At 49.3% G+C, this 18,076-nt stretch overlaps 4 protein-coding genes across 5 annotated transcripts in view; 2 read left to right on the top strand and 2 right to left on the bottom strand.

Annotated features, from left to right (window-relative positions):
- LOC8034195 (inactive tyrosine-protein kinase transmembrane receptor ROR1) overlaps positions 1 to 3,558 on the top strand; it is a 51,373-nt gene extending 47,815 nt beyond the window's left edge. For both annotated transcript variants that reach the window (XM_042289420.1, XM_040214728.3), the window contains one exon: positions 279 to 3,558. In XM_042289420.1, coding sequence (XP_042145354.1) covers positions 279 to 947 — 669 coding nt within the window. In that variant the 3' untranslated portion in view covers positions 948 to 3,558. The remainder of the gene's footprint in view (positions 1 to 278) is intronic.
- Positions 3,559 to 3,824: 266 nt separating this feature from the next.
- LOC8034197 (trafficking protein particle complex subunit 5) lies at positions 3,825 to 9,036 on the bottom strand. Its single transcript, XM_029990536.3, has 7 exons — positions 8,871 to 9,036; positions 8,639 to 8,727; positions 7,596 to 7,722; positions 7,461 to 7,518; positions 6,750 to 6,809; positions 6,202 to 6,266; positions 3,825 to 4,053 (listed from the first exon to the last, which is right to left on the bottom strand). Exons 1-7 carry the CDS (start codon positions 8,931 to 8,933, stop codon positions 3,955 to 3,957), a joined length of 561 nt encoding a protein of 186 aa, XP_029846396.1. The 5' UTR covers positions 8,934 to 9,036; the 3' UTR covers positions 3,825 to 3,954.
- Positions 9,037 to 11,641: 2,605 nt separating this feature from the next.
- On the bottom strand, positions 11,642 to 14,037 carry LOC115329080 (E3 ubiquitin-protein ligase Topors-like). The gene is made up of 2 exons (XM_029990537.4): positions 13,789 to 14,037; positions 11,642 to 13,441 (listed from the first exon to the last, which is right to left on the bottom strand). Exon 2 carries the CDS (start codon positions 13,387 to 13,389, stop codon positions 11,761 to 11,763), a length of 1,629 nt encoding a protein of 542 aa, XP_029846397.3. The 5' UTR covers positions 13,390 to 13,441; positions 13,789 to 14,037; the 3' UTR covers positions 11,642 to 11,760.
- A 2,479-nt stretch (positions 14,038 to 16,516) lies between these two features.
- On the top strand, positions 16,517 to 18,070 carry LOC8034198 (uncharacterized protein C7orf26 homolog). The gene has a single exon (XM_002408244.4). It carries the CDS (start codon positions 16,657 to 16,659, stop codon positions 17,782 to 17,784), a length of 1,128 nt encoding a protein of 375 aa, XP_002408288.1. The 5' UTR covers positions 16,517 to 16,656; the 3' UTR covers positions 17,785 to 18,070.
- Positions 18,071 to 18,076: the final 6 nt, after the last annotated feature.

Genomic DNA, 18,076 nt, shown 5'->3' on the forward strand with positions numbered 1-18,076 from the left:
CTAATCTTTTCTTTTTTTTTTGTGGGGGGGGGGGGGGGGGTATTTTGATACCTTGCCTATCCACATTCTTCTAGATAGACATAACATCGATGTATAGTTTACTCAGAAGATATTCACTGTATAAGGACAGAACGAACAGGTTGATAGGGATAATTAAACTTGAGGAATAAAGCAAGGGACGGACAACCACAAACTTGGAAGTTTGCGGTTGTCCGCCCTTCTTCAAGTTCAAGTATTCACTCTGTTTTTTTAACTTTCGTTTTCCTTTTGCGCCCCAGGTGGCAGCGGGAATGGAGTACCTGTCGGCGCACCACTATGTCCACCGCGACCTGGCCGCGCGCAACTGCCTCGTGGGCGAGTCCCTCACCGTCAAGATCTCGGACTTCGGGCTCTCCCGGGACGTCTACTCCTCCGACTACTACCGGGTCCAGTCCAAGTCCCTGCTGCCGGTCCGCTGGATGCCGCCCGAATCCATTCTCTACGGCCGTTTCACCACAGACAGCGACGTGTGGTCCTTCGGTGTAGTCCTCTGGGAAGTCTTCAGCTACGGGCTCCAGCCCTACTACGGCTACGCCAACCAAGAGGTCATCGACCTCGTACGCGGTCGCCAGCTTCTGCCATGCCCCGAAGACTGCCCGCCGCACCTCTACGCACTCATGGTCGAGTGCTGGCACGAGGTGCCCAACAGGAGGCCACACTTCCGGGAGCTCCATGCGCGCCTCTGCTCCTGGCAGGCGCTGCACGCACGGAGCGCGAGTCTGAGCACGCACGGGAGCAACCACACAGGCTCGACCTCCGTGAGCCACAAGGGGGGCAGTCCACTCCTCGGAGCGGGCGTCGGAGCGGCGCCGGAGCGGCCCGTCACGCCACTGGGTGGGAGGCCGCCCCTGCTCCAGCACTTTGGGGGTGCCTACAACGCGATGGACGCCAGAGTGTCCAAGGTCTGACAGCTCCCGCGCACCTGCTACTTCGTGTGAACGCAGCATGCCCGTTCGGCCTCCGCGGTTGGGTCCGTCGAGACGTTTCCGTCGGTGCACGCGGGTCGTGCCTCCGACGAGCGACTACATGCGCGTGAAATTACTTCGAGGTGCGACCAGCTGCGAAAAAAGCCGGTTCTTCAAGGTCCTTCCACGGACCCTCTTAAAGAACTTCTCTGCATGAGTGTTTTGTTAAGCTGGTGGGAATGACGTTGAAACCGCTGGAAAGAGAGCGTTGAAGTACTCAAGCAGTGTTCCCACTCAAGAAGCACGGGATGCTGAGTGAATTGCCACGACGTCGCCGGTATTCGACGTTGCGAGCAGCATCTCAGAACCTGAGCTGGTGTGGTTTGTTTCTAAGAGACTTCAAGACGTTCGCTGGCTTCGAGGCGAGACGCACAAGGTCACAAAACTAAGCGGACACATTTTTGTATACGGCGCTACGCACAAGCGAATGCTCATCTAACCAAACCGAAATGACGATTTCTTGCATTTACCGGTGCGGAAATAATAGGGACGTGCTATCTCGACAACGTGCAGGTAAATTAAGACGCTCCGCCTATGGCGCAGAAATATACGTCGTTTCATCAGAGGACATGATGTTCATTTGCAATAAGAAACATGTTCCTACACCATATCTCTTCTTGGGACGCTCGAGAAAAAAAAAAAAAAAAAAAAAGGATGACGCTTGAGCAACACACATGTCCAGTAGTGGACACACCTACTTAGCTTACACCCTGAAGAAACAGTCTTGCTGTTCTCAAAAGGCTGTGCAACAAATTCCCGGGTGTTCCCACAAACCCTCAGCAACTGTGAACACCTTATCGTCAACACAGGTGTCTCTGAAGTACAGTTGCTCCCTCTCGGAACAAAACCACTCCCAACACCTAGGTAGAAGAATGTCCGCACCAAGTTTGCCATTGCAGTTTTGCGACACAAACGCACGACGTCGGCTGCATTGGCGTTGCGGTTAAACAACCCGCAGAGCAAGCTCAAATCCCATCGGCTTCGGCAAAGAGACTTAATTCGTGCCCGCTGCTGCTGGAAAAGCGGCGTAGTCTTTGCGTGTCGCAGATGCCTTCCTTTGCAACAAATGTCCTCGTGACGCGTGGGGTGCCCATATCACAGACACGAATCCGCAATACGTCGTAGTTTTGTTCAGGAGGCCTCCTTTCTCAACCAACGAATCTCGTGGAAGACTGCAGTCATCCACGTTGCGTCGTGTCCCCACGTGTGTGTGTGTTTGCAGGGATGTCGTGCCCCGCTCCCCGCATAGGCTGCCTCGTTGGTGTTGCATTTCAGCTGTGTTCTAGTCTCGCTTTTTAGGTTAATATAGTTATCGCCGAGCATGCCAAAGAAGTGTTCTTTACATCTCCCCCTTCTTATCCTTGAGGTGGCCGCACAAGACTTACCCCGTAGAGTTGTGAAAGACTGTACGCGGCAAGCGGGACTACGTAGGAAGACTTATAAGTTATTACGAGACAAGTGCACTACTGCCTTGCTGAAATGATTCAGATAGGTTTCATCTCTTACTAGGTACTGGATCAGTAAAACATCATCACCGTCAAACAATACATCAAGCGGTAAGCTGCCCTAACGAGAGGGCCATTCACATTTGCAGAGCATTTGTGCCAGGAATCAAGCGCCAGAGTTTGTTGAGTTTTGTACGGTACTATACAGGCGGTAGTATTCAGTGCAACTGTGATTGCAACTGTTCAGATGCAAGCTTCCTTAACGAACCTCATTAATTGAAACGACCCTTAGGAGCCACAAGCAATAACAAGCTTTAAAAAAATACACAAGGTGAAACATTGACGTGTTCGAAGACTGCCGTAAGATCGCCGTTTGAGAGAGCGCCCATCGTGCCATAAGGCGCATCTTTCGTACGCTATAATTTTCTCGCTCATCTGTCCGTAATCCACACTGCCACGTGTAGAGGCCACCTGGTTGTCCGACGCTCGCAAGCCATAAACCCGCGCTCACACAGCCACAAACGACTCTCGGCGACCAAGGTGTAGCCAGGAGTCGCAACCCTAGAGTCGTGAGAGCCGAACACGAAAATACCCTACGACGGAATGCCCCCGTACTAGTCTCCACCTAGTTCCACGTGCAGTGAACGCGCACCGCGGGTTACGTTAGCGGTGCTCGACACGGTCAAACGCAGGAAAGACATTACTGCGTGGCCATTGAGCGCTCGCGACGCAGTCGGATAAAGGTGCAGATGTCTTTTCTAACGCACAAGAGTCCGGAGCATACACGTAAAACATTATCGCTTGCATCTGCAACACATATCGCGACATCGAGCACCGGACCATCGCAAGCCCGTGTCCTACCGGGAGCCGTGGACTTGTCACCTGTGTGTGCATGCGTGTGTGCGTGTGTATGTTTGCTATGTTTCTATGCCGCCACCCTCCCCCTCCCCACCATCCCCCGCGGGAACCTGCGGAGAGGCGTTGTTTTTCCGACTTTTCTCCGCACCGTATCGTTTTTGTACAAAACAAAGCAAGGCGCCCGTAAGTGTATGTGACTTGAGTGTTGACTCTTTTATACGTAAAGATTAATAAAGTTAAGTTATGGTGAACTTGTGTGTGGGTGTTCATGCCTGCTACCTCGAAGCCTTCTGCTGATCTGAAGTGGGCTTCAAACCCCACAGGTTCGAAAAGTGTGTGCTGTACATTAGTGTTTGTTTAAAGAAGGCTCCATCCGGCACTACAAGCATGTGCTATGCGAAGGTGAAAATTGTTCATGCGGCATCTATACATCCATGTAGTGTGTCGTGCAAATTTTTCTTCAGTCAAATCCTCCTACTTGCCTAGTTTTGGTAAAATTAGTGAAGGACAAACGATCTCGCACGAAGCAAACACCGTTACTTTATTCTGGACAGAACTTGAAGGACAAAAGAGCAAGTGACTGAAATGGGCGGAGTCGGAAAATTCCCATGCAACTGTACAGAAAGGTAAGTGTCCTATGCAGGGCTTCATCTGCTTTCGAGTGATTTGTCTCTGACAATGACGGATTCCTCGAACTTGATCATGAACGTCGTCCCCTTGTACCAGTGAGCTGTCACTTTGGCTGGCTGCGAAAATGAGAAAAGCCACAATCAAACATTACCAAATGCAAGGCAGTCCTTCGCAGAAAAGCACGTAAGGTAGCATGGTAATCCAGTTGTGAGGGATTTTGCTATACCATCGAGGCATCGCCACAATACTCTTATTTTTAACGTCACATGTTCGGCAGAATAAAATTATCATTAGTAAACTATCTACGGGGTAGTAACAATGCTTAAAAGACAATAAACCAACTGCTCTGACCTTGACCAAAAGTAAAATTGTCAAATTTTGTTCTATGCCTTTCGAAAGTCGCTAATTTTAAACATTACCTGTGCCAGAGTTCTTAATATGCCACTTCTTTACGCCTGTAATTGAACACTTCATGCAAGCACCAATCGCTTTTTATTGATCTCTAACGACAAAAACCTAAAAATGAGCTTTTTTTTTAACACAAAACTGGGCTTTTGGAAGCGAAAAAGAGCCAGGCAATTGAGCGAACGGGTTCACAGTACGACTACTTGATGGTGCTATGGCGCATTGCTGAAGTATGATGGCGATAACAGCATTGAGAATTTACTTTGAGGTAAGAAGAGGAGTGAAGAAAGACATTTTGGAGAAAGTTGCAGAAAAGGAAGTTACATTAACGAGAAATGCTGTCAGTGCAATGATGCATCAGCGCAATCGTTTGGTGGTTTGTTCGGAGTAAATTCGAAATTCCGAAACCGCTTTCTGGTTGCCAAACTCCCAGCCGTGCTGGCTAGATTGGCGGCCCTTAGCCCCCTTGTCGACACTAGCGCCACTTCTGGTCATGTAGAAAGCTCTTTTATAGCATTGCAAAGGAGTTTCGTAACCAGTAGCGTATTAAAGGACTCTGCTTGTGCTTTGTATGCCTCTTCCAGTCAGTCTATAGACCTTTTCAGCAGCAGTCTCGAACGAAGCGATTTACAGCATGCGTCTTTGGTTTTGAGCGTGTACGTCGGTGTTGTCCGACCGCGCCAGGCTGTGGGTTTTCTCGTCGGTGGGCTGCAGCAGCCTGCGCAGGCGCAATTCCGGACGCTGGTGGCGGCTGCATTGTAGCGTCTTATTTATATTTTTGTGTTCTCCGGCGAATAGAATTTCTTAAGGTTTTTAAAAAAGCATTGTACTATTTTTGAGAACAAATACAAACAAATAAAAGCTATTTTTGATGGGTTCGTGCGCGACGGAACAATTGCAACTAGGATGTTTGTTCAATTTTATGTTGATTTGTTATGGCACCGTACACTCAGCCGTATCGATCTGCAAAAGTCTTAACTGTCGAAAATATTCGACCACAGAGGATAACCAAAATGCATCAGTATTCTCCGTGCACGACATGAAATTCAACGAGTCTCATCAATTAAACAACTTATATTGTATGTACACCCCCGTGCCACGTTATCCGAACAGGATTTGAGAAAGGTCTCAAATGATGCAGCATATTTAATAGTGTCGAGGACAGTCACTTCACGACGATCGGACAGAATCCTCCTTGTTTTGAGGCATGTTTTGAAGAGAGCTGCTTTTTTTGTACAACACCAAAGCAAATGAAAGAATGTGTCTATTCCGTCCCGATACCCCGGATCCGACCCTATCGGCTATTTTCCGCGAAGACTGGGAACATAGTCTGGAAGGCTTTTTGGAAATTATCTCAACCGAAACAATCCTCGGAGAACGTCAACGGCCCGGGTCGCGGGCTGCTTGACGTTCATTCTCTTCGTTTGTTTCCGGCAAAGGTTGAGCAGGCTACAAGCCCTGGTATTCCCTGCTTCTCAAAGTGGAAGATAACACAAAAAGGGAGAGCATGCTGAACACACAAATAAAGTAGAAACTGTCAAGAAAACCCGGTGAACTCCGAATGCACAATAAAGGTGGGGAGTCGCGGTGACTGGGTTTCCGCAACTCAAGCGGGTGGCAGAAATTTCTGGTCGATAGGGGTTGCTTGAGTCGCAAAATGGCAGCGGCCAGAGATCTCTTTATGCAAAGGACTATACCATCCACTTATTATCAATTTGTCTTGGACCACAAAGTTTAATTGCAGAATTTGACATTTCTTCAAAGAGCATGCTTTTCATACTTGGGGCCTCCGAGTATGCAACAGCAAAAACAACCTGCAGTACAACAGCAAGCAAAAGAACAAGCTCCTTCATACTCACGAAATTGCAGCCGATTAAAATGGCTTCGATGATGCCAGCGACAAATGCGGCGCAGTTGAGGCTACCTGCAGAATGTTAAAAAAAAAAGTGCCTCTCTCACTAAACGAAATACGCTTTGCTATAAAAAAATGTAATCATCATGCTAATCAAAGGCAGTGCTGGATTCAGAGGGGTGGTCTGAATGTTCTGATCCCCTCTTTGTAAAGTTTTACATAAACAGAGTTCAAGAAGGGGGCTCTTGAATTCTGCATGTGTAAAATTTTAGGGCAGTGAAAAGGGGGGAGGGCACAGGGGCGTTTTCTTAAAAATCTCATATGCCGACTCCCCCCTCTGGAAACACCTGCATCCACTCCTGCAAAAGTTTTAGGTCCCTGCACTGAATGGCACTCCATTTCTTTAATTTTATTTATTAGCCACATGCATCTAGGTACGAGTACCCTGTATTGTAACCAAACAAGTTCCAAAAAAAGAACTTCCAGAAGCGCATGACAGGGAGGAAGAAACCTCGGCTGGTTACACCACTTGCAAAAGACTATTGAACAACTCACCACGATCCTTTGGAACGGATATGAACTTGATCACAAGCGGTTCCTTCTCGATCAAGTAATCTTAAGCGGGAATCAAGGATACCACTAATGCCACTGGAATTATGAAGCATACAAAGAGAGCATACTTTGTGCTTTGCAGGCTCTAGTCCAATCGTAGGTCACCGTCTAATGAATAAACATGAAGCGCATCACCCTGATGGCTCAAGGAAACTCTAGTCACTTTAAGACAGTGGTGTTCCAATTAAACTGTTTTTTATCTTTAATTTTGTTAATACAAAAACTGTGGGAGAGTCTGGCTCATTCACCAGTTCACTCTGGCACGGCTCGGCGATATCTGAACTGCGAAAGTAGCCTTCACGGCCAACACTTTATGTCCGTTTTTCCCTCTCTAAATGGAAGCAGGAAACCAAGCCAAATCTGAGGACCCCCCATCAAACCTAATGAACATTCATATTGTATATTACTTCGTCCCAAGATATTTATGCGAGAGGAATTCTGTCTTTCTTTCGCTCAAGAACACCATGAGAGAAACAGTTGTCACCTCAGATGAAAAAGTTTTTTTTTTGGGCCAACCTTTAGGCATAAGAATGGTTCAAGAAAATTTGGGTCCCAAAAGAAAGTCTATCTTGAGAACCGGTGGTCTAAGTTCTTTAAAATTAAGCTTAGTTCTTTGAGGAAGCAAACAGCAAAATGTAACCGTGACCAGGATACATGTCCTGTCATCCTCGTTGGCTTGTTCAAGCTTGTCCGCCTCTTTTCCAAACAGGGTCTGAAATTAAAAGACATCTTTGGTAGCATTAGTGCACAAAGACGTAACAGACATCTTTCTTAAGGAAGCAGGATCACCTTCCACACGGAGGTCTTGATGAACAGAAGGATGTTGAGGAGTTTTGTCTCCCTCTTGTAGTTTTTCTCGCGCACGTGCAGAAGGTCAAGAATTCTCTGTCCGACGTGAAACCCAAGTTCCGAGAGTCTACAAAAAATAAAAAAGCAACATAAACAACAAACATTATTATAAGGGCTGCAATTAAGGTAAGCACCAGACACCAAATGGTGTGTTGTTCTGAAGAGTAGACAACCGTTGGTTCAGCCTACTGATAACAAAATCTGCACGTGAAAATTGAGTGCAGGGTAGGCGAAAACTCAGGCACAGTGCCGGGCCCGAGTTTTCTCCGGCTGGACGAAGTACAAACCAAAAGTGCATATTCCTCTCACTAGGGCTTAGAGGGAAACTGTTTACACTCCTGGCACTATTCTGCTGTGCCTGTGGAATACTGCCGGGGACCACGCTCTGCAGTATTCTGCAGAGACTACGGCCACCGTGGGACAGGGTATTCCCTGGACGCCATATTTGAGGTGACTGAGCACAGCCCATGCTCGGGAGGAGCATGGGCTGTCTTCTCAACCGGACTCTTCTTTGAGAATCCCAGACTTGCCCAGAAATCGCTATTCTCCCTCTAGAAGATTATAGAAGATTAACCCATCTCTCAAGGTTGATACAAAAGCAGCTTTCCCCTCTCTCACTCTCTCCCGTGGTGGTGAGAAATGAATGTGACGTCAGTGCAAGGCATGTGGGCGTGTTGGAAGCGATGTGGAAGCTTGCCGTCAGTGCATGCTCAGAAGCAGCGAGCTCAGTTATGGCCATGAGGGAATACCACCTACTCTACCAGGCAGTTTTCATGCAAAAGCAGGCACATAGAAAACAAACAATCAAGACCAGTTCAGGTAAAACGTAACCAGGTATGGGTACTACAAATCGTGTAAAAAGCTGCTAAAGTATAGCACGTTCGAATCATGTTTTCGAGTAGAGAAAGTCGCTACCCCTCAAAATAGGGGCGGCACCACGAGATGTAGAGTGACGAGGCAGTGAACAAACGAATTCGACTTACTTGGTTTGCAGCTCAGCGATCGTGTACACGCGATTCTGGCAATACTGCACGATCTCTGAGAAGAGAAGGCCGAATAAACTCAGGTGAATCTGAAAATGATAGTTCTGTCAAAGCTTTCCATACACGCAAAAGAAAAAAAAAAAAAAAAAGAGAAAATGGGCTCAGCCTTGGCGTTGCACCCCGGATTCGTCGGCAGCATTTCCGACGGGTGCTATGTGCAGTTAGTACTTACGTCGGTTTTGTTTTTACTCAGGGGCTTGTCCAAAATGCTCACTTTGTTTCGTGAGCTTGACATTGTCGAATGTTTTGTGCACACCGTGATTAAAATCACGATCCTAGTGACATATACAACACCACAAACAGGCGACAGCGACAGCCGCCATATTTGCCAGTTACTTTGGTTGGATGGATGTCAGATGGATGTTAATTGCTATACCCTTTGTAACAGGCGGTTTCTTGCGCCATCTAGCGTAAGTCTAAAGGACAACCTTTTTGCCCTGAAAATGACGTAATGCCAGGAGGTGGCGTCCGTCCCTATCCCCCCAATGCATGGAGCGAAGTGTAACGGAAGTAGGCGTGGCCACAAACCGCAACGAGCATTTCTTGACCAATGGGAAGCCTAGTGAGTGGGCGCCGCCATTAATTTCGGTGCAAACAACCGCGTTGCCATGACATTTCCGTGGCAACGCGACTGTGTGCACCGAAAGTAATGGCGGCACCCACTGTTATTTGAAACAGCGCTTAAAGGGGCCCTGCAATGACTTTTTGACTGGTTTTTAATTTGCACTGAACCTGAGCGTACTGAACGTAGTAACCTAATCCAACTTTTCTTTTCTCAAATTTCGCTTTATTTAAAAGTTATAGGCGAATTGGAATTACAAAAACAAGCAAAAATAACCTCCTTCATGACGTCTTAGGTCCTGCCTTGAGTGGCCTTGAACTAGAGGAGGAGTAGTGAGCTCATCGGGCGCACACGGCTGCCGCACTCCGTGTCGACGGCTCGAGAGGGCGCCACTAAAGCACGTGTTGGATAGGCTGTATGAAGCGGGCGGCCAGGGCAGCTCGTATTTCATTTGCAGCGCGACTAAACAGTAATTCGGCATAACATTTCATTGGCCACAAACGACAGCAAACACGGGGTAAAGATCAGTTCAGAACGGGAGCCACTTCGCGCTGACGCACCGCCAAATGGCCAAATCGCCAGCAGGGCCCGCGCCGAAGGCCTTCGGAACGCTCGGAACCGGTCGGATTCTTGAGCCGGTATACGACCACAGCGCCGCCGCGTACATCCGGGACCTTTCTGCGCTCCTCGTTTTGTCGTAGCCTCATCCCACTAGCCTTTTCTAGTATGCGCCGTTTTTTTCCGCCGCTTGGTGGCGGGTATGTCGACGGGTCATTTCTCGTTTCCGTACTTTCTAAACTGCATTTGTTTCTTTTCTGATCTAAAATAGTGAACAAAAACTACTTTCATACATAAGTGAAACGGTTCGCGACACCTATATTTTGTATCTCGACTACAAAGAAGCTCTTAGCGGCTTTGACCAGTGGCAAGCCCAGGACCAAAGACGTCACATTTTGCGCGCTTTCGGTACCGCGGGTCGCCCTCGTCGGTGGAGGAGGTTTCCGCGTCGTCCGGTTAAAATATGACGCACTGGTATTTAGTTACTCTCTCCGTGCCCGCTGGCTTGCCCCAACCCCAAGAAACGTGGAAACCGCAAAAAAGGTAGACGCTTAAATATGATTGCAGGGCCCCTTTAACGGGAGACTTTTAAACCGGTATGGTCGGAATTGGATGAGATTATTATAAACGAACGCCTGGTTGCCCAGCAGAAAGTAAGTGACTAGAATTGAGACGGCTCTAGACGACGCACCGTGAAGGACTTGGCGGTGCGCAATGTATTTTTTAATAAACAGCAGCAGCAGGTCGCACGAGCGCGCATGCAAGCCAGGAGCGCACAGAACAACGGGCTCGCGCTTCCAGTTCTGACTTCGCTCGCACATAATGTGGAACTAAGTATAAACACTCACGCTGCAAAGCATTTGCATCGTGGACGCCCACGGCGGACGCCGACCGCACCGAAAGCTAGCCTCGGGAAGCACACGCCGGAGCAGATTAGAAAGCAGACGAACCACCGGTGCGCTACCCCACGGCCTCGGAACGGGAGCGCAAGGCAGTCTGGGATTAAACACCTCTTCCGGCTTCACTCAGGATGACGTCATGCCGGGTCCTGTCTGTTTAAACGCCCTTGCGTAATGCCGACGCTGGTGGCGACACCTAGCGTCGGCTCACGCAACACCAGTTTGACGTCATGTATGTGACACTATCTTGCCATTATTTTCACGGGGAACTCGTGACGACTTATCATCTTGACATCATGGGTGATGCTAAAGCTTGCAGTCGTCGGCATCAGTGCCCGCCATTAAAATTTTTGAGATTTCTCATTCTTTTTACAGAAACAGAGCTACACTTTGAAATGCTATGAAATAAAACCTACCTCTTAAGATAATGGACCTCTTGGCGAATATGTGCTGCCACCTGGACACGCGACTGGGTTCGAGGCTAAATGGCGCGAAACAAACGCGCGCGCAAGGCCTCTTCCACCCGTTCCACACCCAAAACGTCAGCTACATCCTATTCACCCATTGAGGCGCTGTGACCTAGATACGGCTCCCTCAAACCCGCCTTTGTCCCCATCCTGCGCAATCTTCCGCCCCGAAGTCGACACATGGAAACCGCCTTCCCTCTCTGCTCGGCCAGAAGGAAGAGAGAGAGGGTACTGGAACTATTTACTCTCGAACCGATATTTCTACAAAAGGTCCATTATGACAAAACCTTCGGCTGGCTCAGCAGAAGCGCCCCATTTCTTGGGACATCTTTATTAAAATCAAACTATTTGCAGTGTTAGCCAAGTCTGCTTCAGCCACAATGGTTACATATCATGGAGTATCCTAAATTAGACCAGGCAACAGAATATTGTTTGTACAAGGATTAAATTACCCAAAGTCTCTCAAGATGTCCTTTTTATTAAAGTTCATGCAACCATAAAACCAATATTAAAAAAAAAGATGGTACATTTCTTAACTATACAAGCACGATATATACACTTTTATATTACATCAAATTATTCCCGATGAGAGTGGCTTTCTCTGCGTTTATGCTTCCTGGACTTCTTACTCTTCTTGTGCTCGTGCCTGCGTCGCGGAGAAGAGCTCGATGCTGACCTGTGCACAACCGATCCAACCACGCTGCGCAGCTTTGGCGGCCTGACCTCCGCTTTCTTCTTCCGGGCTGCCCTTCTGTGACTGGACGACGAAGTGCTAGACCGGCTGTCCGAATCACTGGTCCAGGAATCTGCGCTTACAAATGAAACTGCTCTTGTCCTAGGTGGTGTTGCCCTAGGTGTCGATGGCAAAGGCTCTCTTGGGGACGCCGGAGGCAGATCAACTTCAAAAACACTCTCTTCGGCAAGTCCAGTAGCCTGTTCCTCCGACACCACTGTCTCCTCGTGCAGAGGATTCTGAACGCTCGTGTCCTCGTCGTCGTCCGAGGAGGACAGCAGGCTGATAACAACGGGTGTTCTTTCTCCTGGCTTAACGACACTGACGACGATGCAGTCGGAACTGTCCGAGTCACTATCGTCTGCCACGGGCGCCGCGATGACCTCTCGTGCTTGCCTGGACACCATGCCGCTTGGACCTGGCCGCGGAGAACTTTCTCGAGGTGTGGCATTCGAAACCAGCTCGGCAGCCCTCCGCTGACTCTCTGCAAGCTGACTCTGGTACCGTTCGACGGGGGTACCTCTTGCCAGCACGCTAATCGCCGACCCGTACAAGGTGTTGCGGTCATAGTTGACCATGTCGTGCACCGACGTCGCGAACGCATAAAACTCGTGCACGAAGTGCTGAGTGCGCGATCCGAACGACGGGTAGAGGTGTCGAGAGAAGTCGGGGTGCCGGATGTCCACTTCGCTGATGAGGGACAGCACAAGCTCCAAGACAGCCGTGATGCGGCTGCTGCTCCCGCCAAGAAGTGCGATGAGCTCACGGTTCAGCCAAGGAATGAGGCGGTGCACACAGGCAGGGTTGTCCCGGTAGAACTGCGGCGAGGCCTCCCGGTAACGCGTCGGGTTGTTCGACACCCAGAGGTCCAGGTCGTACAGGTATCGGCGCTCCGCACTGGTTGTCGTGAGGTTGTACCTGCCGACAGGTTCGTTCTGCATCATGCCAGCCCTCGGCACTCGGGAAGCGCTAGTGGCCCGTTGGTTCGAACTCTGCAGGCTGCGTTCCATGGCAAGCTGGTGCCTGCGTTCTGCCGTGAGTGTCGTAGGGAAGCGGAACCTCCGCCCGTCCGGGCCGTCGCCAGAGAAAGACGTTGAGTAGAGACTCCTGGTGCGGTGCTGTTCCTCACTCAAGAAGTACTGGTCGTAGTCTTCGAGGGACCGGACGCTGTGGATGATGCTCTTGAAGCGCTGCTTGCACAGCGGGCACTCGGGCTTCAGCTTGGCCCATTCCGCCAGGCAGCCGAAACAGAAGGTGTGGAAGCAGGAGTCGGTGAACGACTTGTTTTCCGGTTTGCCCAGACAGATGGCGCAGGTGTTGTCGGGAGACGAGGAGTCCCGGCTGGACGGGCGCTCCGGGCTCGCCTCTCGGGGCTCTAGCTTGGATATCGGGCGCTCCGCGTTGCCCCCGCTGCTCCCTCCGACGGCGGCGAGACCGTCACCTCCCGTGGCACGCGCCGCGGCTGTCGACATGCTGATCGGTTGTTCTTGTCGGAGTGCTAGCCGTACAAGTGCCACACTCCACCTGGAAATCGAGATGCCCCATGAGTTAACCGCGAAGACGTCGTGACAAGTCACGCGTAGCTGAGACGTCGGTCTTGGTGACGCGAGCATGATGGAAACGGGAGTATGGTTCAAAAGCGAATTCGAAGAGCCACCCGCCCAGACAGCGGTTGAGCTAACTACACACACAGTTGTATTGGCGGTACAGCGTAAGGCACAAATGTACTCGGTACTAATTGGAAAGTCACCTTGAAAACTGCCGAAAGTTTTGTTGTATTTTGTTCTAATAACTGAAGTCGGTAACAAGAAAACACAATCGCATAATCGCCTGCGGGTACTTGGAAAGATTAACTGCGCAGACGAGCCTACCTGCGGCGACGACAGCCACTCTTCACCGGTGTGCGCTATCACCTTTCCTGGATAAAGTTGATTAGCCGATGTTCACACCACCTTCGAAATTAACCTGGTGCGTAAATTCCAGGGCGAATATATACAAATTTGACACTACCCGTGATTTTGACCAGTAGCCATCTTTCTCTTCTGTTCAACTCCTATCCAGTCTTGACACGGATCCGGATATTCGGGGAGCCAAAAATCCATAAGTATTCACACACTCACACACTGACGGTACAACACTACGACGGTACCTTCGATCTGGAAGCATCCAGATATTAGGATAATTGTTTTAAATATAATTTACACTTACAAACGCATTTATTTTTTAAAATGTCAGTGCTCTCAAATTTTGGTGTTTTTCTTAATTGTTTCGTTATTTTTAGCGGTTTCTCCAAACCACCAGTTTCGTCGCCTTCTCACCCCCGGTCACAGTCCCAGTTTCGCGGCGCTGACATTAGCGTCGCCACCATCAGCGGCGCTGTGCATAGCGTCGCCACCGGCAGCAGCGCTTAGGTGGTGGGGGGCTCTCATTAATACAAAAATACAAATATAAAACTTTGTCCGCTAACAGTAATTTCAACAAAAAGTCTTCACCGCACCATGAAAATAAAATGCAATTTATTTTATATATTTCTTTCTGTTCGTTCTGTTTTCGGTCTAAAACCAAAACTCTAAACCGACCCGCTGGCCTCGCCGGTGCCCTGGAAGGCGCCGCTGCCCCCCCCCCCCCCCCTTCGCTCTACCCTCGCCCAAATTTGAAACTTCGTAACGGCGGACGGCGGCGTCGCGTGGTTTTGTTTACCCAAGGGTCGTGCGAGCGTAGTTTCGCGCTCCGGCGTTCCGCGCGCCTGTCGAACTCGATGGATATTTTGGTGCGAACTTTCAGAGACTGTTGAGAGGTGCATTTTACGTGGCCATATCCCGATGGTGCACGAACAGCGCAAATGCCAAGACCACAGGTTTTTGTTTGTTCATTTTTTTTTCAAGATAAGGCAGGTGAGTATGTATCTCCCGTACTCAGTTTTATTTGCTCAGCGAACTTACCATTAAACTTCTGCTGCCCATAGCTGTTAGTTTGCAGGCTCGTTCTCGCAGTAAAAACATATGCTTTCCCCCGAACAAGTACGGTTTTAATGAAGTTAATGGTATACACCTAGCTCCACTTCGATTTGTGCACAACTGCTTATTTAAAGTGTAACAATTAGGTTTAATCTTGAAAATGGTCTTTGGCGGTCCTCGAACAGACGGAGGATAATAAAACAAAAGAATGAGGCTTCCTATATATTAATTTGAAGTTTCATTTATTTCTGCATGGTTCCGGGTGCGACAATGGCATTATGTCATTAGTTTGTTCGCTGTAGATGGACATTTGTTTTGTTTTAAATCAGTTTAAAATTTTAAACATCATGACCACATTGTCATTACAGATGCTGGGACATATAGAACGAGCATTTGAACGTCGTCTCAAGGAGGAAGAAAGCTTCGGACACTTCGTGGCTCCCAACAAGTTATCCAGCCTGTTGAGTGCCAACATTTTTCGAAGCTTTATTTCACATTTTCATCTTGCTTGCGCGAGAAGCTTTGAATATGTAAAAATGAAGGTAATGATTGCTGGGGGCCACCTAAGTAGCTTATATTTCTTAAATCAGTGAACAACTTTACTTTCAGTGAACAGCTGATCCAACTTGGCATGTTGAATGCGTAATTATGTGGGTCAATGTGTACACTTGTAAAGATATATGTTAGTGACCATTCCCAAGAAGTGATAGTGATAAAGTTAGTGATAAAGCCCATTCCCAAGAAGGTGCGCGGCCAAGCATGTAATAATGAAGTGATGAGATCGTGCACAGATGACAGAGAGGTGCTGGCGATGTGCAACTGCAGCTGTGGGCGAGGTTGACGAAATGATTTTGCCAATGTTTTATTTTTGCGCGTATGCAGGTGCAGTGCTGTACTTAATTCCGTTTTAACATCTGTGCAATAAATGTGCCTCGAAATATTTCGGTCGCAGCTGTGGATTCCTTACTGGACGGCGGGACGCCTCGAAACAGAAGAACAACGAACACACATGACTACGCACCTTATACAGCTGAAAGCGAAATCGCACATCGTATATTACGTTAGGGACTTTTAGCGAACTGTTACCGTGTTCCGCGTACTGCACTATCGGAGCCTTTGAAACATGCTTTATAGGCGCGCACCCGGAGTGATACCGTGACAGCGGGGCGCGCACTTAAAAGCATGCTTCAAAGGCTCCGATAGTGCGATACGCGGAACACGGTTTGTTAAAAGTCCCTATTATTACACTACCGGGACCGGGCGTGATGCTCAGGAGCCTGGATCCAGGCTCCAGCACGACCCCGAAGCGATCCATACGAGAACCACCCTACAAAAATAAAAAGACGCCATGTTGGATTCTTTACGGCTTGGCTTAGAAACGGCTTCAAAGTAGGCTACTACGTCCCAAACGTGTATATAGAAGTCGTTTTGAAAAGTAAGCCAGATATTTTATTAATAGCATGGTTAGCTCTTAATATAATTTTACAATTTGCCGAATATAAAATAATAAGTTAACTCGTTCAAGTAATGAGAGCCCCCCACCACGGACGAGGAATTCGGCGCTACTGTACAAAACTCGACTCCATTGGCCCTATGGAATCCGTCCGGGGGTTAGCCTTCTCAAGTAACATTGAGACGCCAAGATGGCGGCCGCTGTCTGGAAACGCGCGCCGCTTGCCTAAAATTATGCTTTAAATGATGCTAACGGACGTCTTGTCCTAGGCTCTAATCACATTAAAACCCTACGTCAGCGGCAGAATTCGTCGTCAGAGAACCGCGACCATGACTGACGTCCGCGTATCCCTTCGCAAGATCGAATTCCCGACGGTCATCTTCGAGGCGCTGCGGCAAATGCAGAAACTGCTGTCCAACGAAGGCCGCAGTCCGACCTACGCCCACGTCGCCAAGGAGATAGCTGAAGAGTTCATCTTCCAGGACTTCGACCAGCGTCGCCAACCGCCTCATCACCACCACCACCACCACCCGTCCCAACAGCCGCCTCAACTACGCCGACGCAAGATGTCGGCCATCCGAGAGCTCCAGATCATCGAGATCATGGCGAGTAGCTTCCAGTCTTCAAGACCGGACATGTGCCAAAAAGTCTTCTTCATCCTGTTCCCGTCGGCGGACCCGGCCGTGATGGACACTAGGGTGCCCATCCTGTCCCGACTGGTGTCCCTTTCCATTGCGCTCAAAAGCCACAACGCACTCAACTGCGTCGGCTTCTGGATGCACGTCTGCGGATGCACGTCCGAACCGTCGCTCCACATCGTCCGCCACGTTATCGGAGACTACCTAAGCCTAATTCCGAGTTCGGCCGAAATGCTCAAGGACCTAGCCGACATATCGCCGCTGTTCTGCGCCAGCCTAGCCACGTCTTTGACCCACATGACTCCGACCAACCCTTCGGTGGAGATCGTGGATCTCCTGGCGTCCTGGGTACGGGCGCAGCCTCTGCTCTGCTTCACGCCCATGGAAGCCATCCCGCCGCAACTCTACAGCCAGTGTCTGCAGACGTTCCTTCCTGGACTAGTGGCCTGGTGCGTCCTGGCGCCCATTGGGTCCGTGGACTCAACGGATCCACAAGCCGAACTCTACTCTTACCTTCACTATGCGCTGCTCGAGATGCTCATCAGGGCAGGGCAGGTGACGCCGAGGGCACCCATCGTGTTCCCGTTTTTGCCGAGTCACTATGTGGTCCAGGTGGCTGAGACTCTGAAGAGGGCATCGAGTCCCAATTCCAAAGGCTGGGATCTCGCCCTCAACAGACTGGCACAGGTCTTGCAAGCTGCGTTCGCGTCTAAATGCGTCCACGGGAATCTGGAGCCAATGTTCCAGACTTTGAGGCAGCTGCCTTCAAATCGGCTGCTGCGGATTGTGCTGTCGCGATGGGACAACAAGAAATTCTAATCTGTTGAATGGTTGTGGGGAGTGCACTGCCAGGCTTTCCAAGCTGCCTTTTTAGTGTCGAAACATACGAACCAAGCCTTTGGTGGAAGCTCGGAGTGATTGTACGAGATTTGTTCTTTGCTGGGACACTATGTAGCTGCCCGCCGCAATGACATCTAACACTGTCTGCAATTCACATGCCCTCTGAAGTTTTCCGGCAAATCACAAGTGTGGGTCATGTTGTTAGTGTTTTGTTATTTGCATTCACATATACAGGCTATATGGCTCTTAAAGTGTGAATGTGCCATGGGTA

Source organism: Ixodes scapularis, unplaced genomic scaffold (genome assembly GCF_016920785.2).
Source record: "Ixodes scapularis isolate PalLabHiFi unplaced genomic scaffold, ASM1692078v2 PGA_scaffold12__126_contigs__length_90152505, whole genome shotgun sequence".
NCBI lineage: Eukaryota > Metazoa > Arthropoda > Arachnida > Ixodida > Ixodidae > Ixodes > Ixodes scapularis.